Source organism: Lepeophtheirus salmonis, chromosome 2 (assembly GCF_016086655.4).
Source record: "Lepeophtheirus salmonis chromosome 2, UVic_Lsal_1.4, whole genome shotgun sequence".
NCBI classification, from domain to species: domain Eukaryota; kingdom Metazoa; phylum Arthropoda; class Copepoda; order Siphonostomatoida; family Caligidae; genus Lepeophtheirus; species Lepeophtheirus salmonis.
Window position 1 is genome coordinate 8914183 of NC_052132.2, and position 26252 is coordinate 8940434.

A 26252-nucleotide genomic window follows, 5' to 3' on the forward strand; every position below is an offset into this window, starting at 1 on the left:
ATATTCATGTTTTTCTCTTCTAACTCCAAAATCCTCGACGCCAGCACCGTAATTTCTTCAGTTTTGATGCACTAGTTCAATAGACAATGTACTCAGGAGAAATTATTCTCTTGAACTCAATGTGCGTAGGTACAAGCCTGGCCATTCTTAGTGAAGGAAATTATGTTATTATGTTTATGGAATTCAAAGAAGATTCCTTGGTCCGATGTAGTAAATTTAATACTATATAAGGTTTACTCATACTTGATCAGTGCACTCCATTGATCAATTAGAGGAACATATATAAAAATAGCCCAGTAAAGAACTCGTCTTAGAATAAAAAGTAAACAAAAAAATTAGGAGTTTGCTTTTACTTCACATAAGGGGAGTTTCATTAAAACAAAAACGATAATGTATTAATAACCAAACAAATCAGAATTGCAATAAGCACTTTTATTGACATGTATTTCGATAAATTAATTATTGGTTTTGATATTCAAACAACTGGAATAGGAAAAAAAACAAAAAAAAAAATACGCTCACTTTAGGCTCAGTATAATTTATGTTTTATAAAATATACTTGAATATTAATTGCTGGTAATTCTTTCATATCGAAACATCATTCAGAGCTCTAGATAACGATTTAAAGCTGATTAAATATACTTTTTAATAATATCATTTTAATTAAGATATATTTAAAACTATCATTAATTGATATGAATTAATACGAGCATAAATAACTTGTGTTTCATCTCAATCAAATTGGAATGATCTTCAATGAAAATTTTTTTATTTTACCTTTAGAATATAGAAAAATTTTCTATAATGTAAGCTATGATATTCCTAATCACTATGCTTTATGATTAAGTTATAATTGTCTAAAGAAGTGTGTCGTTGCAGAATCATTAAAAACACTATTTAACTACAATAAACACTTTTACATACGTTTTATTAATCCTACCTTAAATTTGGAGATTATTATAAGGGTAGTCTATGACTCTGAATGATAGACGTCCCCAATTCCTATAATTCAGATGATGGATAGAAAAACTGATATCAATTTTGGAATCTGCGCTAAAAGATCAATCCCTCTTTTTCTCGAATTTATTTTTATGTTAAATCAAAAGCTCACCGGAATTAGCGTGACTGCAATATATAATATTTTATTATTTAACCGAACAAATAAATTTAATTTAACAAATATCATTGAACGAGAAACATAACTATGGATCGTTATCTAAAAAGAAAAACCCAGGAAGAATTGGACATGATTGACTGTCAATTGAAGCCTCAACTTACATCATACAAGCCTTCGTTAACCAGCTTTCAGATTACACCAAAGGTCGAAAGGGTAGATATTAGTACAGCTATAATAGGATATACAAAGATATTTGCCACAACCTTGTTTTCATTTGTACATGGGATAATTTTTAAGGATATTTTAATCTGGGGTGGTTATATATTTTATGCACCTTTGAAAGATGTCATGACAGAAAAAAGTTTGAGAATCCCTGGCTCAAATATCAAGACTGTATTCAGTTATTCATTTATGTACGAAAAAAATAAGGAAAGTTGTGATTGTGTTTAGAAGAAGCACGTGGAAATGAAGAACTGTCGGATAAAACCCGAGGGGAAGTATTTGGAATAAGAATTTGAAGCAAAGTGATAGAAGGATAAATTAAAAAAGATTAGTATTCTTTGTAATAAATCTCATTTGATAGCAACTGATTTTAAAAGTGATAATATTTTTGTATATATTACAATATTATATGTATATAGCTACAGATTATTACGTCATTTGTCCATTTTTCTTCCAAAAATACGCGATAAAATTATTTTATTTGTTGATGTACATAAATTAGTTTTGCAAAATCTGCAAAAATTAATTATTAATATATTTCGTTATGCATTTATCCCAAGATGGTAATCTTTTGATTAAGACTTTTTTTAACAAGTACATTGAATATAAATTTCTTTGAAGAATAATTAAGACGAATCTCTTTTTGATATACACATACTTAAAATATTATCTTTTATCTCTTTATTCCTCCATATTAATGGAATTTTTTTTTCAAACACTTGGAACAAGTTTTATAATTCTTTTTTCACTTAAAAGTAAATTATTAGTTTAAGTAGGAGCATACATAGATATTTATGGATTTAGTCTAATGTTCATTTGTTTAACCTGACTTTTCAGATAGATATATGTATGTAATTTAATTAAATATGATATAGAACACGTGGAAATTTTTTTCTAGTACGCAGTTTCAACAATGTTTTTTATTTGCCTAAGCTGTGATCATTATTATTTAATTTTTGAAGAGAGAACATCGATCAGTTGTTTCAAAGTATTTTAACAATTAGATCGAAAGATTTGTAAATTTTCTTTAAAATTATTTTTTGGATAAAAAACAAAGCTACTATAAAGATCTAAAGAACGAAATCTTAAGATTATATTTTCAAAAAAATGAAGTAAAAAAAGTAGGTACTTTAATCCGTATATTAAGTGCACTCCTGATACCATTAACCAACTGGGGATTTACAATGTCCATAGACGCTTAGCAATGAGTAAACTATTCAAAGATCTTCGTCGCTTAGAATTAACCATTTGAACAAACTATAAGAAGGTCTATAATTACATATGTAAAAAAGAGTAGTTTGTGTGCTGAACCACCTTCTACAATTTTTTCAAAACTACCTGTGTTAAGTTTTTAAAATATTTAAAGAGATTTTTCCTATCTGAAAGGTACTTGAAACTTCATTTCGAATGTGTTAAGTATCCATTGATTTTTATTAAGCATAACTCAATTATTGTTTATTTGTTCTTGGATGAGAAAACATTAGTTCTGACCATAAATAGGCAAAATAATTAGATTAATTCATACCAGACTATATGTTAAAAATATATTACTATGTTTAAAAGTATTTTTTTCAATTTTACTGGAACATTTATAATTTAGATAATGTTTATCCGTCGTACTGAGTACTTTACTTAACATTATATATAACAGAAATATATACTTGGGAGCCACATTGCTCAAGAGTTTACCTCGAATCGAGAATGTTGTTCAATTCAAATATATGATTCCCAAAAAAAGGTAATTTATTGTAATTTATGATATGGCTATACCTTTCTTCTTATTAGGTTTATCCGACAGTTATTCCATTATAAATGTCCAATGTGTAAGGGAAAGTGATCTTAGATTGATGCAATTTTGGGCTACATTCACATTGTTTCTATAATTATTACAAATAATAGAAATTTGATTTCTAATTATGACATTTTTTCTTGAAATCTTATTGGGAAATATCGGAATTTATATAATTTTTAAGATTGAATTCAATAGCTTAATAACAAATATGTCTTTAAATCATTTATATCCTACAACATCTAAATGTTAATAATAATAGTGGCTAATGGATAATTAATTAAACGCTACTATTGGGATACCAGATGTTTTTTTATCAATATAATTAGTGTATTTGAATGATAAATAGGTAAACTATGCAAAACAAAAATTTAGCTGTCTTAAATAATTAATGTCTGAAATAAGTTTATGCTAGCCTTTATGAAACTTATTACATATATAAAACAAAACATGCAGCATTATAATAACGCTAAGTGTTGTAATACAAAATAAACCAATTTGGTTTGATTCAACTATGCTCCGACTATTTGGGTTTCCTTATAGAAAAATGTCCTCCCATAGATTTACAAAATCACTTAGCAGTCTCTAAACAAAAAAGTTGAATGTTATCAAACTGCAAATATTGTTTAGGAGTAAATGACAAAAAGTATATGCATTTGATTGAAATAACTTTAACCTCCACGGAGTCGCAGATATGTATATGGAATGAAATAATGTTCTGATAGTACCATTACATGCCATTGTGATATTAAAAATCTGAAGTAATCTGTCTTCAAATTAAAAGAAAATTGCCAAGGGCAATTTCTATAAAGTGTGCATGACTTGGCAAACTAGCCTTGATATATTTATTGAGCCACTGCAGATCATATTAATGGTTATATATACTTTATATATATATATTGAATAAGTTTATATTAAAACAAAACGGTGTTTCACTTTATGAAGCCGAATTAAGTTGAAGAAATTAGTCTTATAGTGAATTGGTATTATACTTTTATACCACCAAGCAAGTATAAATAATTAATAAGACATGTGGTTATGAATGAGGGAGAGTAACATTGAGATTTTGTTAGGGGGTCATTCGTGTAAATCCTGCTTACATGCTCAGACTAGAAATGACGATCGAAATTGGAGTGTTTCCTGTCCGATACGACGTGGAATTTATGTTACCATCCCTTCTCTCATGGCTGCTTTCAGCTAAGCTAATCAAAAGTAAGGACCTTGTTATTTTTCTAAAATTGCCCAGGTTACAACGTCAATTTTCTTTTTTTAACATATTGGTAAGTAAAATTTTATATGTGTGCATTTAAAAAGTGAAAAATAGGTAATATTTATACATGTATACACAGATATGTTAAACTGTGATTATATTCAATGAATTTATATTAAATGGCATCTGACATAATCATTGAAAAGTGTATCAGTTGAATAAATGGTTAATTGTTACTTTCAAAGTTTAAATTTATTCTTTAGTAGTGATAAAACATACAATGACTATTTCTTGTGTTTTCAGAATGAATGTATTTATATAAAAAAATATATACTTTATGACCATATTACGAAAGGTTAGTAAACCTTATCACCTATGACTACCTCTGTAAATATTTTTATATTGTTAAATATCAAAGTTGAGTTTGTAAGCTAAATACTGTACTATTTTTTTTAATAACTAGAAATTTTTTAATATTCACTACAAATTATTTACTTTCCTTTTCTTCATTTGAATATGATGTAAATAAAAAATTCTAAATATGTGATGAATATTAACATTTTCCAAATTGTTATGCAGTTTATTGATCCTTCTATTTATAGAGCAACATTAAAGAAAAATCACAAGAAATATCTTTATTGTCGTAGTATAAATTATTATATCAAAATGTTCTGACATCATAATATATATATCAAGTATCAACGTCAAATCTGATTTATTTGAAAATTAAAGTTATCTCTCAAGTTTCATCTCTACTATAAAATTTATTCTGTTTAGCTAAATATATTTTGAATATGCCTTATGGTGTGAGCTCCATCATTTTTTTTCTATTGGAAAGGTTTACGAAAGAATATCATGGGACATATTATTTTACGTGCGAGATCCATTGTTACCCGTAACCTGAACATTGTTTTCCTTTTTTCGAAAGGTTTTAACATTATTATTCCTTTTTTTGCAAAAATATATATCTATACAGTACAACCATAAGTGTGTGTACAAATAAATAACGAAGAGTGAAACTAAGGCTTTGTTGGAAGTTATATTTCCTTGTTGTACTCCCAATAGAAATGAGGATTAATATTGGTGTACCTGCAGTCTATGTCTTCTTTAAATAAGGATGGGAGTTCACCTCTTAAACATATTTGAAATCGTCAGGGTTACCATGATTTTATTTTTCGATTCTTATTTTTAAATACGTAAAGTCTTGACGAATTGCGAAAACGGAGTAAGTTTTTGCGAAATACAGAGTAAGACTTGTGTTAATATTCTTCATCTCACCGCTGATTGCAGCTAATTTAATGAAAGGAAAATATCTTTAACTATCTTTTCAAGCAAATATTCATCAAATTGTTGAGATAACAATGTCATTTTCGGTTGTTGATTTACAATTTTCAACAAGGTCAAATCTTCAATAAAAAGTCATACAATATTTATTCAATTTTCTATTTGTGTTCTAATTTTTTTATTAATTTTATTCTTTTTAGAAATTAAATTTGGCTGGTAAAAAAATGCAATATCACAAAAATAGTATTACGTCTGACAAAAAAGAATAATTCTGACAAAACACGAAAGCTTGGTTTAACACTAGAACGACGAGAGTATCATTTTTGATACCCATTTGGGATTCAATGAAATATTGTGAGAAACTTCTTGATTGTATTTGTTTATAAGTTTATGAATTCTCCTAATTCATTTTATTAATCACAAAAAACTAAATTAAAAATTAAAATTAGTATTCGTTTCGTTGGTACAGTGAACACTACCTAGACAGATGTGGGTATCATATTTAATACCCAATCATTTCAAATAATATGTTTGTTTTACAATTGTGTATGAACAGGCTCAAGCCTGTTTGAACAGGCTGAAGCAAGTTTAAACATGAATAAACTTCTCTAGATAGGAATCGTGTTTATTTCTAGTATAAATATAAACGTAGATTTTTCTGAACTATCCATTCTGCTTCCACATTTTATTGTGCAAGGATGTCCAAGAAAAAATTATCCATTGAAGAAATAAGACATTACCTTGAGTGCACATCATACTCCGATTCAGAAGGTGAGGATTTCGAATTAGAAGAAGATGAAGAATATGTCCAACCACCTCAATCAAGTTCTTTTGATTCTGACGACTATTCTGATGTTTTTGACAAGCCTGCCAGTATGTAATTTTCTTGAATACCATTATTAGTTTTGCTATATACTAGATGTATTTATTATCAACTAATTGGTATATTTAACATTTCAAGAAATGCCAGGATGCAATCAAGCGACTCAATTCCCGTCTTCTAAGAAATATAAATCAACCGACTTATTAGAAGAATCAATGTATGTTGGCAAGGATAACACAATCTGGCACAAACAAATAGGAAATGGAGAAATTTCAGCCCGTTTTAGCCAATAAAACATTTTGAAGGAAGTCTCAGGTCCATCATCATTTGCAAAACGTAACATCATTACAGATAAAACATTATCAGCTTTTGAACTCTTGATCGATAATTATATTATTAATGACATTGTAAAATGTACAATAGTTGAGGCTCGTTCAAAACTTAAGAATAATGTATGGACAACCAGTAAATGAGAAATACTCAACTGATTGCAAAGATGTATGCTAGAGGAATCTTAGTCAAAGGGCAGCCGGCAGAAGTCATTTGGTCAAGAAAATTGGGGATCAATCTCTTTAGGAATTCTATCCCTCGCGACAGATATAAGGAATTATTGAGATATATCCGCTTTGATATTTGTTCCACAAGATCACAAAGACTTCAAAACGATAAGTTCGCTTTGATTTCAATGGTAGGGGATCGATTTGTCGAAAATTGTAAGTCATCATACAGGCCAGGTGAAAACATTAACATTGATGAGTAACTATTCCCAACAAAATCTAGATATCCATTTACCCAATATATGGCTAAAAAGCCCGATAAATTTAGTATAAAATTTTGATTAGCAGTTCATGCATCGTCCAAATACTTGGTAAATGGATTTCCTTACTTGGGAAAAGATTTTCAAAGACAAAGCAAATAAATTTTTTATCAGAATGTCTCGTAATGAAGCTAATGGAACCATATTTGGATAAAGGGAGGAATGTTACAACAGATAATTTCTTTACGTCATTTTTCTTTCAAATGAACTTCAGAAAAATAGGACGACTATTTTAGGGACTATGAATTGTGCTCGCAAAGAAATACCTCCTGAACTAAAAGCTACCAAACATGCACTATTTTCAAGCTTACTCTTTGTAAATAGTGGCAAAACATTGGCTTCTTATCCAGGGAAAAAAAAGAAAAATGTTTTAATTTTGAGCTCTGTTCACAAAAGTGTTAAAGTTTTAGATGTACGAAAAAGGTTTCCAGAATCAATCCAGTATAATAATGAAACTAGGTATGGAGTTGATATTCTAGATCAAATGGCAAGACTTTATTCCACCAAAATGCCCTGTCGCCGATAGCCTTTACAAGTTTTTTATAATATTTTGGATTTTGCTGGTATAAATACTGTTATCTTGTACAGAGAAGTGACTGGTAAGAAAATAACTCGTCGCCAGTTTTTGAATAATTTGATTACCAAACTTATTGGTGAAGATGATGAATCAAAGGATGATATAGAAGAAAATAAACAATTGTATCTTGTAAAAAATGCTTATTTCTTTATATGTGTTATTATAAAAGTTATGTTTATTTTTTTAAATAAATAATATATCTTCGGAGAAAATAAAAATTAACACATTACTTTTAATTTTATCCACCACTAACAGTTACAAATATTAAAAAATAGATAGGTATCATTTTTGATATCCACCGTCGTTTAAGGGGAGTCGTTACTATCCGTCGTTCTAGTGTCAAGGGCTCACCTGCATTAAGCGGTGGCTTTTTCCTTTTCCCTTGCCTGACCGTGTAATAAAGGTTTGAATATACCTACATACATATTTTTTATAAACAAAGTCAAAAATGAACTTTTTGTAACAATATTCATATATGTATATTGATTCGACCATTTTTATACTTCAACAACACAAAATCAAGCTGAAATGTCTTTTCTCAAAATTGGGTGTCGATTAAATTTTTATTTTTTCGTGGACAATCGTCGATATCTATCGGGGCCACTAAAGGATCTACACTGTAGTTAAAATTCTTGAGTATCTGAACTTATCCCTTAATTTTGAATTCAAGACTTATAAATGACTGGAATATGTTTATAAAAAGGTTTTTTTCTTCCTGATTGTTTTTATATATTATTGTGTAAAGATACAATTACAATTGAGGTGAATCTATATGAAAGAAAGCTAATGGAAAAAATCTTCAAATGTATCTTTACTTATTTATGTATTTGTTTGTATTTTTTTGTGGGGCCTATACATTATTTTACAATTGAATACACACACAAAAAAAATAGTAATGGTTTTTTAGGCCTTTATTACTCAGAAAATCACAAATATTTGATCATCCATCAAATCACACACGAAAAAGTCCAACAGAAAAAAGAAAATCAGAAAACCTAAAATAACACTTTATCAAATTCTAGAAAAAAAAATAAGAAGTTATTTTAAGAATAAAACATATACTTCATTTATTGATTCATGCATTGTTTATGTTGTGTGTACAAGTTGCAACTTGTATAATATGACCGTACAAGTTGCATTACTTTGTCTAAAAGTACTAACTTTATCGTTCTAATTCGCATCTACTATTAAAATTACAAAGTTACTATGTAGTTATGAGTAATATAACTGTGGGCAACTGTACCACAAAATTATTCTCTGTAAGTAATTTTTAATTATCCTAAAGTAAATTTGCCTACTGTTGCCCAGGACATTTTAAAATTAAAATCAATTATGAACTTTACTTCAAAATATAAAACAAAAAATAAAGACCGTAAAATCTTACTAATTTTTCTCATATAGGTAGTTTGAATGAGAGAATAAAAATATACAAGTGCTCTTTTTTTTTCGTTATGAAGAAGTAGTTGCTATTTATTAGTCACATTCTGAACTTGCAGTCTCGGAGCCGGTGCAATGAGCATCAAAGAAACTCCTAATATCCCACAGTACACTCCAACTCTCTTGTTGGTATCAATCAATAACTCTATTAGCTTGTGGCCATCTTTGATGCTCGATTACTCAATACTGAGTCGTAAATCATAAAACTATGTGAGCCCTTCTTTTAATACAAAATCTTATCTTTTTAATGGCATCTACTTTAACCCGATCTGACTTAGAAAACGCGACATTCAGATTATTAAAGCTCCCTATCGGAAAAATAATAGATTTCTTTTTACTCGACCTATAATATTCGGAGGCATAGACTAAAAATATTGCAACAAATCCTCAAGGTTAATCTTCATCAATTATGAGGAGACGAATGTTTAATGTTATTGAATATAGTTGAAAAGGAAGTTCAGTTCTCAAGAGGAGAGTAATAATGGCAACAGGGAAAAATTTTCAGATAACAAATTCTAAAAAACGTATGAGTTAAAAAGTACAGCGGATTTTTATCGCTAATTATGACTCCCTCCTCACTCTTTAAAAAAGCCCCATCCTTGCGCTATATTATTTCGATGACGTTTGTTGAGCAAATGAATTTCTAACCTAAGTAAAGTTACAGGAAAAAATTGCAGAAAAGGAAAATAAGAAAAATGGCACAATTCTACTGTACTGACGTAGGTCGCAAGAAAACACTTAATTTTATCGACACCTAAAGAAGAGTCTTAGGATATATCAAATAGGGATGTGGTAGGCTTTATTTTTGTTTCCGTATCACTCATTTTAGAAAGGAAAAACACAAAAGAAGATACCAAACTCCTTTGAAACCTCTTATATTATCTCTGTTATCTCTTAAATATCTTGTATCCAGCAACTAAAATGAGGGAAAACAGTAACAAATAATTTGACAAATTTTGTATGGTAAATTAAATATTAAAATATTGAATCTGGTGTGAAAAATTTTTTTGGGCCTAATTTCATGATACAATAACCGATGTGTTGAAGAAAAGTGTGCCGTATTACAAGGTAACTAATTGTGATAAAAAAATACAATAAAGCTGGTCTTATTTATCTTTAAAAAGATAAAACTATACAGTGTGTGCTGATATTAAATCATACTAGTCCCTAATGTTGAGCTTCAAAATGAAGATCCAAATCAAAGACCACGTGACCAGTATTTGTACAAGTATTTCCCACACTTTTTTTTTCATATAGAGTAATGAATATTACTCTATAAATAGTTATACATCTTCCACGAATTATTCACTTTAACTGTACTAACAGGGCACATTCTGCAAAGTACAATTGGGTGTCATTTGTGTTATCATAAAAAGCTATATCTTGCGTGAGAAAAATATAACTTCACGATCATCTATCTCCTTACAGGTACGTTTAGCTACTTTGTTATATAGCTTTATTTTTGTTACACTTGTAGATGTAAAACAAGTGGTACTTTGACATATTCTATTTGCATATTCCATTAAATATGTGTTTTGTTGCTATAATTTAGTATTTACAAAAAAAATAATTCAAAAATAAAGACCACACAACTTTTTTTTCTTTTTTAATGTAATGTTGACCTTATATTTCAATATATAAATACATATTAAAAGCTAAATTTTGACCATAATGTAAATACCTATGTACATACACGATTAAATAGTTAATAAATATAATAAAAAATACCAAAGTTTGATTTAGATTGAATTTAATAATTAAGCAATTTAACTTTGATAGTATCAAAATATACACAACAATGAGAACATGTTCGTTGCATCAATATATCGTTATTGAGTGAAGGGCTAAGCTATTTTGTAACTACAAATGTTCCCCATATCTTACATTATGTATTTAATGGCAGCCTTCTATTATCTGTCCCAGTTTAAAAGGTTTAGCCACTGTGTAAGTATCCTTTGGATTGTGACCATCTTAATCCCATTTATTGTTTGACTAACGGATAATGTCGAAAGGGTGTTTCAAAGATTCAGTTAGGGGATATAGTCTATAGTCAAATGTATAAGCTTGCTTATATAGAGACAATTTTTTAAAATAATTATTACTTATCATTTCTAAAATGATAGAGTTCCATTTTATTAAAAAGGAGTGTTAAAACCAGAAATATGAAGCTTATGAAAATGCTTTACGAAGTATATGTTATACCTATTTTAAGCTACACTTCTCAGTTGTGGAATCCACTGTAAAGAAAGGAAATCAAAATGGACATTCAGTTTAAAGTCTGTTGTACTTGAAAAAGGAGGAAACTTCATATGAATGTATTTACTGACTAATTGTAATATCATGCCGAAATAACATTCGATGTAGTTGATAAATATCAATATGAGTAAAAAACGAAATTTTGCCATATTATTTCAGTCTCTGAGGATAAAATAAAAATGTATTTTTATGAAATCGATGTCTATTATCAATATTAGTATTTTACTGATATAATTGATATTTATGCCAACAAAATATTTAGAAAAATTAAATGAAGATATCAAAAAATTAATAACGTAATTACTATTATCGTTTAATTGTTTGTCATGTAATAAAATACGTTAAATTTTTGGGGTTTTTAATTTACCCAGTTCACTAACTGCATTCTTAAAATTATTTATACAACGGAGAGTTTAGAAGTATAAAAAAATTAATAACGTAATTAAAAATGAGAATAAAATACGTTAAATACAAACAAAAAGAAAGGTATACTTTGTTTTTTTAATATATATTATAATCAAAACCTCTCCATAATCCTTAAAAAAAGTTAATGTGTGACTTTTTTTCATTTCAACTCCATATAATGAGCGGTTCATTTTAACGTTCGAAAATCGAGAAATACAAGTGAAACACAACTTTGACTTTTCCTTAACTGATTTTTTGTTAATTATCAGTAAAATCAACATTTCAACATAAATTTAACAATCAGCCAATAAAACCGCCGTGACCGGGAACCACAACTTCACAACGTTGAGCTTAGAGACAAATAATTTTCAAGGGCGTACATAACATTCTCTGAATCAAGAAAATTGCATGTTTGTTTTTCTTTAGCTGGTGCGACAGTGTGTCCTATCTTGCTGTCAGATTCAAGGTCGGTCTTTCACGGCAGGCTTTTATTTTAGCTTGACCAAAGCCTTGGTTTGGGTGACTCTTTCCTCTTTGCCTGATGGGGTTAAAATCTGTCCTTTGAAATATGCGTAGCTTTGTTACCCCAGGTCTTCATAAATAACACAATGCCCACTTAAGCGGAAGCTACGTCGATGTTGTAAGCATTCATTGATTGGCCGGGACACTTTTGATTTGTTTTACTTCAAGAAAGAAGGATTTTGTACGATTTTGGCCTCTTCTTTCGTCTCACAGCTTCCCAGAAATAATCATAAGTGGATCCTGACCATTATGTTCGATACTTTTTGGAATTTTTGCACGAATTGAGAAGTGTATCCTACCACTGCAGCCAAAAAGTGTTGTCTATTTTAATATTTCAATTGCAGAAAATACACAAAAGTGGACAATATTTTTGTTTCTGATTAAAAAAAGACGAATGTATGTTATCATAAGGAAGCATATTGAGCAACTGATGTGATACAGTAACAGACTTACTCTTCATTAATGTATTTTCGTATTAAAACAGGTTTGTAGGAGTGGGGGAAGAGACCATAGAAAATTACGAGCGTTTAAAAGATCTATCCTTTATCTAATTTTGGATTCTTTCTTTACCACTACAGGAAAACATTTTTTCAAAAATAAAAATAAATTAGAAAGTACTAACTTCAGAAATGAGTAAATTGTACTTATCTATAAAATCATATATATTTTTTAAAATTTTTGGAGATAATTACATGATGATTTTTACATCTAGTTTTTCAATAGAGTGAAGCTACATAAGAGTACATCTTTTTAAATAAAAAATGTACTAATTAATTGTTAACATACAAACAGCAACATGTAATGCTTCAGAAACATAATTGCATTTGCATATATAATTAATTTTATTTAAATTTTATTTTTTTCCATAATTTGACAAACTTTAAGTCTTCAAACTTAATCGTCTTTACTTCTTACCATAAATTAAGTCTAATTTTGATTTCTCAAGTGCTCGAATAAAAAATCTTTGTTTGATTATCTCCGTTGCACATAAGTTATGTTTTCAACTCAGTTTGTATTGATGTCTTTTTATAAGCAGAATAACGAATACAATTATAGATCGAATTTGTTGAAACTTTGTAGAAAATTGTACATGTTAACAGTAAATGTCCATAAAACGTTATTTAAAAAAAAAAAAAAAACAGGATTACGGAAAAAGTTTTAAATTGATTTTAGTAAAACTTTGTAGGAAAGTTATTTATGCTAACATTAAAATGCTATTCAATTTAGAGACGTCAAGATAAAAGGTGAAGGTTATATAAAACGTTATTTAAAAAAAAGTAGAATTACTAAAATTGTTACATATCGATTTTGTTGCAACTCTGTAGAAAGATTTTATTCGTTAACAATATGGGTCACAAAAACAAAATACGAATATATTAGGATGAACCTTTTGTGTAATATATGTAGACAATAACCTTTAAATTTTAAGAACTCAAAGGTGAAGGTAAAAAAAATGATTAAAAAGCCCAGAATTTATCATACTTTTCAACAACATAAGTAAAATAAAAATTTTAGAGGTTAAGATCAAAGATCTAGATCACACAGTACGAATTAAGATACATAACTGAAATGAGTGTTATTTATTGTTAAATTTTAGACAAAAAATATTTATACAAAGATTTCCACTCTGCCAATTTTTGATTCCAGTTTTGAAGTGCTTTTATAAGCTGTTATTTTACATAACACTTTGACCATAAGCCGTATTGTTGACAAATAATAATAAAATACAATTACGATGGCATGCTTGATTCCCATTTAGTACCAGGATTTTTTTAATGGAATTTTTTGGAACATCTACTAAAAATTTAAAAAAGTCTATTTTTGTGTAATAAATTAAAATCTAGAGCTTGAGAATATAAATATAACACTCATTACAAGTTAAAAATGGAAATCATTTTTGTTGTTGTTGTTGAGGTGAGTGAATACGTTGTTATTGTTATCATCCTCTTTATTTTCGTTATATGAGTTACTTTAATCTATGAAGGTCGAAAGCTATAAATATGGTCAAAATTGATAAAAAATTTACACACTGTTCCTAAGCACTTAATGCTAAATATTGATCAGATTTGAATCATAACTTTTCAAACTACTGATTTAAGTATTGAGTATTTACGTGTAAGTGTTCTCATGAATAACGGTGATTAACACTGCAGATTTCTAAGGGATCTATTTTCTATATTATGTTAAGAAACTTTGTTATTTGGCCAACGCAAATATTAATATTGAATCAGAAAAAAATAAGACTTATAAATATATAGGTATATTAAATCGTTAGAAAAAAAACTGGAAAAACTTACATTTTAGCTTGAATTGTAAAGCTCCTTGTAAAGTCATTCAGACGTAATTCAACATCGCTATTTCCACCATTTTTAATATAAAATATCTCCATAAATATTTGATTTATTTTTGCTATCAATGCTCATTAATTATTCATATAATTTTAAAATATGAAATACTTTTTAAATATATTTTTGTAGCTTTATTAATAAGAACAAGTTCAAAAATGGTACATCATACATCTAACAACATATTTTACCTCTTTTATGTAATTCATAGGAATGTGAAAATTGTAAGAATTCACATGAGCATATATTTTAAAAATAGTGTTGTTTGAAACCTGCAAGATTTTAGTGCTCTTATTTGTTACTACTATTTGTACCTAGCATTACTTGGTTGACGGATGGATAAACATTTTTTTGGAATATTATTGAAATCCTATGTGGTACTTTCTGTTTTTGAGCATACGTAAATACTTAATTTCTTAGATGTTCTCTCCTCAAAAATAAAATAAAGAAGTCACAGCTTGGTAATTTTCTTCCAATATGACATTTTGAGCATTTCATCTCTTGAGCTCTCCCAAACTGAGCATTACCTACTCACACTTATTTCTAAGCCTGATCAAACATAAAAACCCATTGATTATTTTTTATTTTATAAAATGAACTTATTTTTTTATTTTTAATATAGGGTTAGCTACATCTTTGTTATTAAAAATGAGTTCTCAACTAATATTTTCTACAATTCTATATACTAATTAGTTTATGATAAGAAACAAATATACATACAAACATAGCTTTAAAGTTATAATTTCTCTCTATTTTGAACATTCAAACCTATTAATAAGTAAGGTGGTGATGGTCCTAATGGATAGATGGACTAAAGACTAAAGTGCAGTTCATTCTCAGTTCAATCCAGTCATTTTTCGACAAGAAGGCAATATTTTATTTGTTAATTTTTATAGATTTTTTCAATAAATATTATACAATAAATGTGTATATTTATAACTTTTATTTACTTCCACCAAATGAGCTTTCTTTCTTTTTTTATACAATTGTTCCTTTTTATTATTTATGGGCCTTTACAAAAAAAAATAAAAAAATGGTGTATATGTTTGAAATTCTACCAAGTGCAGTTCCTCAATTAACAGCGAGAAATAGGGTACTTCCTAAGGCTCCATTAAAATAAGATCTGTATAATAGAAAATTAGACTTCTTTCATCAATCTTTTTTAAAGCTTTTTGCTGGAGTTATTTCTAAATGTTTTTTATATACACATTATTTGTATGGAGAAAGGTAAAGATAAAAGGTCCTTTTTGCAAAATGTACATTTGGCAAGTTATCTGAGTATGGTAATTAACATTAAGAACATGTATGAATAAGCATACATACAAGTTACTTATATTTTGTACATTACAACATAATTTGAGAGAATAAATAATATTAACTATGACAATTTTATTTGTTAGAACTTATTGATATCTTTTTTTCGTAAGGCGTGTATTAAAAACGTTTGCAACCACGGACATAGGAAGTTAGTGGTTTATTTAATTTTTACACGAACTGTTTAAAACATTTAATATACATTTGATTATAATTTATATATGTGATCCATCAACACGAAAACATGCTACAATTATGGTTTTGAAATGGAAATTAGAAAACATTTTTTTTAATAAATTATCTTCAATTTCTTTTCCTAAATAAATTTTTTTAAACCTTTGAAGGTGTCGCAAATTACGTTTAAATCAGCCAAAATTGATAGTCACAATAAAATAAAGAACAACTTATTTTTTCATTTAAAAGACCATATTATTGCCAATGCAAGTATATAAAATGATCCCAAGGTTTTAATCTATAAATAAAGTTTTGGTTATTTTAGTTTATACTACAAATATGTTCCTCAAATGTCTTTTTTTCAATTTTGTACAGATGATAACTTGTATGAACAAATTGTATAAGTTACAACTTAAAAATCAAATGAATAATTTTAAATGAAGGATTTACAGTACTTGACGTGAGGATAGTGGTACGGTACAGAGTTATACTACGGTTTGGTTTGGTACAACCTTTACAGTTCAGTACGTTTTTACCCTTGGTGCGTTACATATATTTATATAATGATATATTTTATTATTATAAAATTTTGATTATTTTTTTTTCAAATCTTTGTTATTTTTTTTACAAAATTGAACATATATTTTGTATCATAAATATCTCTAGCGCCTAAAAATATTTGTAAAATAAATAAAATATTATCCAAAAAAATAGAATAAGAAAAAATATATATATGTAAAATAATATAATGCATCCCAATGACTTATACCCTCATATGGTGGTGAAATAATTTAGATAAATTTCCAAATGTTTCAAAGTTAGCTTTACGATATCTTGTAACAACAGGTAAATTTGTATCAAGTGGAATATATTTTTTGAGGGTTGAAGAGATTGTGGCAGAATTTTCGGTCTTGATTGTTAGCGGAAAATGTAGACAATCTTATTTTTTTTGCAAAAAAAAAAATATAAATTCATTTTTACTAGTATTATATTAGGTATGAATATTTTATATAAACCCTTATTTTTTAAAGTAATTAAGTACTTTTTGTAATAATTTATTTGTACAGAAAAAAAATTATATTGGATAATTAAATAAATTCAATATAACATCACGGCCGGCTTTGATATGAGTGGGGCTTAAGCAAGGATACACGTGGTTATTTATATTCTTTCATTTTATATTGAATTTTTAAAACAGTAATTTTTTTAAACAAGAATAACTTTGTTTATATTTTAAATATATTTTCTATTGGATTATGAAACTGTGATTTTGATAGCTTTAATCACTAGAAAACCTACAAAGTACTTTTTGTAATATTTTTTTTAACTTGATTTCTTTTTCCTTTAATGATCTAAATAAACAAACGAGCATTAATGTGGTGCAAGAAAAATATCTCTCAAAATTGAGTGTAGACTACTACATTTACATTCTTTCACAAGTTATCCTTAATTTATAATATCAATTTATTCTTTGTAACCCATAGGAGGGGCCAAAAATGGATCATAAATTACCAAAAGTTAATCCTTAATGAGAATGATGAACTGACGTATTTTATTTAAAATGTCATATCAGAGACAACATAAGTATTTTCAATCATAAAAAGGTTTTAAACTATATTAATAACTCTTGTGTATCCTAACTCCTGCAACAAATATAAATAAAAGGTCTATAAGTGACTCCAACATTTGTTAAATATTGATCTCTATAAAGGGTTTTCTCCTATTTTGATTTTTGTTGAGTATCGTTTTTATACTGACGCAGTAGATATAAAACAAAACTATTTCCAAAATGATAATAATTATTTGTGAGTCGTCTCAAGGGAAGCGATCATAATAATTTTGTTTGAGAGAGTCAATGTAGGAAAATAAGACTATAAATATATATATTTATAAAATGTAAAAGACAGATTAAAAAAAATAAACTACATAAATATAGTTTCAAATATAAGTCATAAATTTTTCTCATACAGTGACTATCTCTGTAAATATTAGCTTTATGTAAAATCATTGAAAAAAATTTCCCATTATAATTCTTTTCATTAAATAAAACAACAACAGACAAAAAAATAAAATGTCAAAAACAAAACATTTTTTACTAAGCAAAAAAAACATAAGTTCAATAAAATAAAATAAACTTTTTTGATGTAAAGTCGTTTCTGTGTGACTCTATATTCAACTAATTACTGACCTCCTTTGATAATTTATATTTATTGTATGCATAATTAATATTTCCAAAAATCATTGGGCCATTTTTACTAACTAATAATATATATTTGATAACCAATAAAATGGTTAAAATATCGGTACAATCTGTCACTCAATAGATTGTGGCAAATGAGAAAATCCCAAATTATTATTTTATTTAAATAAACAGCAAACGGTCATTATTTAACAACGAATTGTTATCTCCTGCGACAACTGTGTATTAGCAGGTACTACGCATAAAGTTCCTTGGGCTAGTAAGAAATTTTCGGCATTAGTTAACAAAAATGTCATTGATCAACAAAGTTATTATTACACAATAATACTAACGACAGATTTTCCTTGTTACGATCGCCAAAGAAGACAATGTTGAGATAACAAACTTCTTAAATGCTTCGAGTGGAGAGTCAAGGAGGACCTATAAGAGTGTGGATGTGATTACAAGACATTGCAAAGAAAATGTTGACCTGGTTTGTCCGTTTTGTCTTTGTTTGTCCCACTGTTTGGCCTCCGAGCAGACCGATTCTCAACCAAATTATACTTCTTTGTGTGGAGCACAGTTAAGTTCTGGAGTATGTATCCCAAGCTGATATTCAGGATTCAGAAGGAATTCCAGAATCTCCCTAGGGGACTGTCATCAAGAATATTGAATAATAATTTTTTTTTTATCACCTTTCATTTGGGATTGGTTATATTATTAATTTTGATATAGACATATTGTACAATTTGCTATGAATTCGTTTTAAATTTGTACAGCGATGATCATTCTAATTATCCAATATAAATTGATAATATCAATTTATTTGGATCTATTCAAATCACATATCTATTACGTATTTGTGAGTTATTTAACTCTGGGCGTCTGAACTTTATAATATGCGACTTTATACTTTTATTTTAGTAATTTGTATTAAATAAACAAAAATTATTAAATAATTTTATAGGTGATCCATGGAACATTCAATTATTATAATAGCCTCTTACTCACTGTTGTAAATCCATCACTAAAAAATATTTTTCTTATTTTTGGGTTGCAACTTGTATAACTTGCTTAGACAAGTTATACAAAATCGCAACTTGTACAAGATATATACATATAGCCCGATAATTATTAAACTAATATGAGTAAATTATAAGCCTTGTATTCATAGAATTTAAGCTATAAGTTATATTTTCATTTGATCTTTGATCTTTTAAATAAAATCAATAAATTTCCTACTCTTTTTGTGACGATCCATTTGGGCTACTTTAAGTACAATTTGAAATTTCTCCAAGGGTTTAATAAGAATAATTTGTTTATCTAAATTGATGATGATTCAGTGAATAATTCAAATGTAATTTATACTAAATTTATAAACAGCTGTTTTGTGTTTACATTCTACTTATAACAACTTAATATACTCACATATTATAGGTTGCAATGAATAAATATTTCTTTTATTTTGTTGCAGGCGTTGATAATGAGGTTCTACCATCGAATCAAGTTGTAGGTGTTGTGGGATTTCCGGCTTCATTGGAATGTGATGTTCGATCTGCCATTGAGCATGGAGATCAACTTTTACTTGTCCTTTGGTATAAAGAGGGTCAAGCATCTCCTATCTATACATTTGACGCCAGAGATGGAGGAAGTCTCACTTCATCCAGGCATTATTCTGACGATACAGTTTTAGCACAACGAGGTCGCATGAAAGTTACATCTCAAAAGGCGATTTTGACCATTGATCCAGTCCGAAGAGAAGATAGTGGGACTTTCAAATGTAGAACTGACTTTAAAAAGTCCCCAACAAAGAATAGCATAATAAATTTGACTGTTTTAGGTCTGTATAATTTTTTTCAGCAAAGTAAAATAATTTTTCATCAATTTTTATGGATTTTTATGGAGTACAGATTAGATATCTAGAATCAAGACTACATGTTTACTTTTCCTATATAAATCAATGTTTTTGTTGCCATAATGAATAATAGTAAAAAAAGATTTTGAATATATTAAGTTTAACATTTTATAATTGTCTAAGGACAAATTTAAGCAATTACAATTTTTTATTACAGATTTTGATCGTAACAATTAGTATAAAAAATTGAAGAATTTTTTGTTACAAAATAATGATAATATTAAATGTATGTATTTCAAACTAATTACTAAAGAAAAATGTACCTTAATACAAATTTTACATTAACAGTTCTAATTCTATAAATTATATATAAATAGACTCAATTATCAGACTATGACTCAAGTGGTTAAAAAAATGAAGTCAAAAGACTTCCATTTATCAAGTAGTCCATGCATAAGAAAACAAAAACCATATCTTTTGAATCCATATTCAATACTAATTGTACTTGACTAAGTGTATTTAATTTTTCTGTATCTAATTAATATATCTACAAATTTTGCTTTGATATTTTCAAGTATTTTTTAAAAATACTAAGTTTTGTATAATGAAAAGCCTAATGTGACATGAAAAATAATTTGTTCTTTGCAAAATTTTGAGATAATTTGTTCTTTGCAAAATTTTGTGACAATTTATTCTTTGCAAAATTTCGTGATAATTTCAAACATGTGCTCTTATGTGAAATGCGATTATCTAATTTTAAGAAAATAAAATTTTAATCTTAATAAACCACAATATTTCAAGGGCTTTCCTTGGAAAAAAAAATAATGCATCATTTTTTCAATTGTTTTTTACGCCAAAGGATTTTATTTGAAGAGTAAATTAATAGGTTTTTATTTGCATAAGAGTATTTGGTTTTTAGAAGCTTTAGTGAAGCTGCAATATTAATTTTATTTTATTAGAAGCAGAGATTCCGTTTGTAAACTTGAAACTTACACACTTTGAAAGAAAAAAGAAAGTTGTAGCCTGCCATACTTTAATTATATATTTAACAAAAATCTGTATTAAATTAATTTCTTTGAGTTGTATTTTTCTGATACATAGCTAATGTCAAATTGATTTATTGTATTTGCCACCACTGGCCTCACAGACGGCGAAGGTTCTTGCAAAAAGAGTTGCAAGTAATTCGAGTAATGTTTGGGTCCATGACAGTCCTCGTCGACAGATGCCTTGATTGCTTCAACATTAAGATGAAGGGTTTTACAGGCACTCCTCTCAATGCGCTGCCAGAAAGAAAAGTTGAAGGGATTGGCATCTGGACTGTATAGTGGCCCCATAATCTTGTCCCACACAAAGTCATATTTTTAGCTAAGAAGGTCTTTGTACGATTTCCAGCGTGAGTAATGACCCCATCTTGCTGAAACACAATCTCACTGTCGGGAAAATTTGCCTGGACCCAGCAGAGCAACTTTACCTTTAAAACGTTGATGTACATTGCTGTTTTAAGCTTGTATCCCTCTGGGAACCAGATCCGGGGCGTCCTTGAAGTGATCCACATTTATAGTTGGTTTTTTCCGGAGCCCTCCTTTCTGTCTATGGGTTTGCCGTGGTTTAGCTTCTTCTTAACATTAAAATTGTCTTACATGCAGTTCCTGTCATTGTCCATCTCTGTTGAAGTATGCCCCGCACGAAGAAGAACCTGGAATCTCACTGCCATAACATTTCTTGGCTTATTTTAAAATTCGAAAAGCAGGAGGTGCATGTGGTATATGACTAACTATACAATTGCAGACCATTCTAATTTCATTTCCTCACACAGAACCTTTCAAGTCAATATAATACAAGTGTGTAAGTTTTAATTTTCCATCGGGTATCTGGTTATGAAGTGTTTAAACTTTTAAAGTTCTATCAAATTAATTGTTATAAATATATCTAAATATTAATATATTTTTATATATTATTATTTAAATATTCTATTTTTTTTTCCTCAATAATATTGAGGAACCAATCAATACTGCATCTTTAAAACCAAAAAAGGAAACAATACTCAAGTAAACTTATCTAAAGTTCTTGTAAATCAGATTTGATACAAAAAAACTAATTACAGATTCGTGATTATTGTTTCGAGTATGCCTAAATTTAAAATTTAAAAGATTTTTGGAAAAGTATATATTTTTTTTAAACTATGTATTTTGACAAGTTAATAAATATGAATAAGAACATAATTCGGATTATATCAACTCTTTTTAACCGATAAAAGACTTGACATAGAAGCCACATGAATATAAATTACTTATCTGAGCATTTAATTTGACCAAAAATAACCTCCGAAAATATCTTTGTGCATATCTATATGGAGTCCATGGATAACGCAGTTTTATTGGTAACGGATTTTGAATAATACGGTGTTTGTAGTTATTCTGACTCCCCGTATAGTGCGTTATATTCCCTTATTTTGTGTTTTTTTTTATAAAAACTATTTATTGAGGTATACACGAATTTTCGTGGTAGTTGATGGGATCTATCATATTATGGCTTTATATTCATTTAACAAAAATACTACATTTTTCATAGGGAGTGTGTCTAGTATCTTAAGTACTTTATTTGATACCTAGCTAAACTTAAAACTTTTGGTAAACAGATCAAAGTCAAATAATTACCAGATTTAGGTTCAATTTCAAAATTATTTTACAGGTATCTTGTCTTGCATCCTTTATTTTGAATAATTAATGATGAATAAAATGTTTTTATTGTCCTGACCACATAATAAAAAAAAGGAAAATTAATTTCCTTCATTTTACAGAAATTAAGTACTGAAAAATTAGTGAAATCTCTTATTAAATGATAAGTTTGGTCTTTACAATATGGACACTAAAAGACAATACTCCATTATAGATTTACTAAATTTTGTTCAATTAAACTGCAATTTTAACTTCATATATTTTATAATATGTCAATAAATAATATATTATAACAACTGAACTAACTGTTCTAAATTTTAAACATTATAAAAACCTTACACGCATCAATTCACGAAAAAAATTCAAAAGAAAACGGATTTGATTAATTGATAGTACAGGGTGCGTGGACAAAATCTTTAAAGACGACATTACTCCATCAGCTGATGTCTGATCCGTCTGTTTTTGGTTTTAAAAATATCCCAAGTTATAGCCTTCAGTTATTGTTTACCACTTGTAGCGATAGCATCATTTTAAGTGCCCAAGAAAAGTAATTATGTTCAATGAGAGAGATCGTAGTTGCGCTGCTATTCCGATTATGATTAGTGATCATATGAAATTAAGCAATAATGACATCTCTGGCCTTCTGTCAATGCCAGTTAGAACGGTCAGAAGTCTCAGGAAGCAGCTGGAAGAGTCATCAGATACGATGGACGTTGTTGACAGGAGGAAAAAGGAGGAGAAGAGCACCAGGATTGTGTGGTGCGTCACCTTCATCAACAAGGTCAGGCGAATCATCGACGAGGACCCCCAGCGTTCCAAGAGAGCCATGGCGAGGGACTGTGGGGTTGGACGAGTGACCGTGAGGACTTGTGTGAAGGAGGACTTAAGGTGCAAGTCCTACAGGCGTCAGACAGCCCAACTTCTGACTGAAAAGACTCAAGCGTTGCCACTGCTCAAAAGCTTCAGGCAGCTGAACATCTTGAAGAACCCAAAGTCGCCGAACATGCTCTGGTTCTTCTCTGATGAGAAGAATTTTGTTCAGGATCAAATCCACAACACCCAAAACCAACGCTGGATTGCCGTGAACAACAGAAACGTCCCCAGGATCATGAAGACCAAGTTTCCGGCCACTGGCATAGTCTTTGGGGTTGTGTCAAGTGAGGGTCATGTCTTGCCGCCCCACATATTCGAGGCAGGCCTCAGAGTGAACATGGACATCTACCTGCAGGTCTTGGAGGACGTTGTGTGGCCGTGGATCAAGTCTGTTGTCAGCGACAGGATGTGGATGTGGCAGCAGGACTCGGCTCCGGCCCACAAAACTAAGCGGATGCAAGAATGGCTGAAAAGCAATGCTCTGTGTTCGTACCCTTCTCCTGGTGGCCTCCCTCATCACCAGATTTGAAGCCGTAGGACTACTTTGTCTCGTCCTTCGTGGAGAACATGACCAACCGCTCCTCCCATAACACCAAGCAGTCTCTCTTCACCTGCATCAAGGAGAAATTCAGTGTGATAGAAGCAACAGAGATCCAAAATGCCTGTTCTCGGTTTTTAGCCGCATTGAGCGAAGTTTTGCCGCAGACGGCGGCTACATTGAATGGATAGCTGCTCTATATTCTAATAAAGATATTCATTTTTATTTTATCAATAAATATTATAACATAAGCTGGTAGTTGTTGTTTTTTGAAGCGGCAAATTTTGTCTACGCATCCTGTAGTTCTATTCTGCATTGAAGCATTATATATTTAAGTTAATCCAACACATAGTTCTGAAGTCTTAAAGATATACATATTGATGAATTTTATATAACACGTGCTCTATTGTAAACCAAAATAATGATCTGGTTAAATCTGTGGTCTATAAAATACATCCTATAAACTGGGAGGTTTTTTTTCAATCTATTTCTGTTATCATTATTAGTATAAATTCGTGGAAAAAGAACATCTAAGTATAAATAAATAATTAAGGTTTTTGCTTATGGAAAACAAAGAGTAACAATAAGTAGTCATGTGAATCTGAAACATTTTGGGCATATTAATTAAATAAACCATAAATCAACATGATAACCCTGACAAATTGAGTACTTTTTGGTAGGAAATCAGCTAAGTTACCAAGATGTATAATTGGAGAGCTACAAACAGCTGCGATGAAGAACGAGGGAGAGATGAAAATAGCCAATAACCATGCCTCAATAATTAAATCAGATGGCTATCCTCAATTCTGCTCTGAGTCCAACACCGACTTACAGTATAAATCTACAAAAAAAACCTAAGGGTTACTCTCCAACATTATGATCACACGCAAATGTTGAAACCATTTTCTTATACATCAATAATATGTTGAATGTAGCAGAAAAGTAAGTTTATTCCTCAAAAATTAAATAGTAATGACAACAGCTTAGGAAAAGGAAATTCACACTTCAGTTTGTCAACTCAAAAAAAAAAATATATAAATATACTCACAAACCTAAAAATTTATCAGAATTTCATCACTAACAATTAGTGTTGGATCATTCCTAGGATTGATCGCTATATCAGTCTTTTTTTCCCTCCCGTTTCAGTATTTTTTTTTGTAATAAGTCCGATCTTTTTTCACTAATAAATTGGTCTTTCAGTCCTACGGTCCCCGCTATCTTTTTATTTTCTTCACTTATCGCTAGGACTGAAGATTATAAGAAACTAAAAAAATAATGCATGATAACTAAAACGTATGATAATATGTTGTAGTAACATATCTCCTACAGGTATTTGTCTCTTTGAAAGAGATAATACATTATGACGTAATTGAACAGCAACTCAAATACCCTAGTTAGTAGTAACTATGTAATTTAAGCCCTTTTTAGTTTCGATAAAAGACCGATAAGTACCGGTAGTACGACTGAAATTTTCTATTAATACCAGACTAATAGAACCGCAGTCTTTATAGTATTTTATACCGATACTAACAATGAGGTTTTGCTCCGGAAGAGTAAGTACTTGTAATTGTCGGAGTATAATTTAGGATCGAGATCAGAATAACTCATTGATACATAAGTGGTAGAATTGATGTTAATTTCCTTCTTTACAACTTATCTAATTAAAGATTACCAAACCTATGTTCCTTTCTTCTAAAATATTCTTCAAATTTTCAAGATAATCACGTCGATTTTCGGTTTATTTTATTTTACATATCAAAATAATTTATTTAATGGATCACTGAGTATAATAAATCACTGAGAAGCTTTTATATGGCTAAAAATCTAATGTTATAAA

General features: G+C 29.0%; 1 protein-coding gene across 3 annotated transcripts in view; it reads left to right on the top strand.

The window, feature by feature from the left end:
• Nucleotides 1–26252, top strand: part of LOC121132502 (neural cell adhesion molecule 2) — a 295780-nt gene that overhangs the window by 183514 nt on the left and 86014 nt on the right. For all 3 annotated transcript variants that reach the window (XM_040727918.2, XM_071894191.1, XM_071894192.1), the window contains one exon: nucleotides 19946–20311. In XM_040727918.2, coding sequence (XP_040583852.1) covers nucleotides 19946–20311 — 366 coding nt within the window. The remainder of the gene's footprint in view (nucleotides 1–19945; nucleotides 20312–26252) is intronic.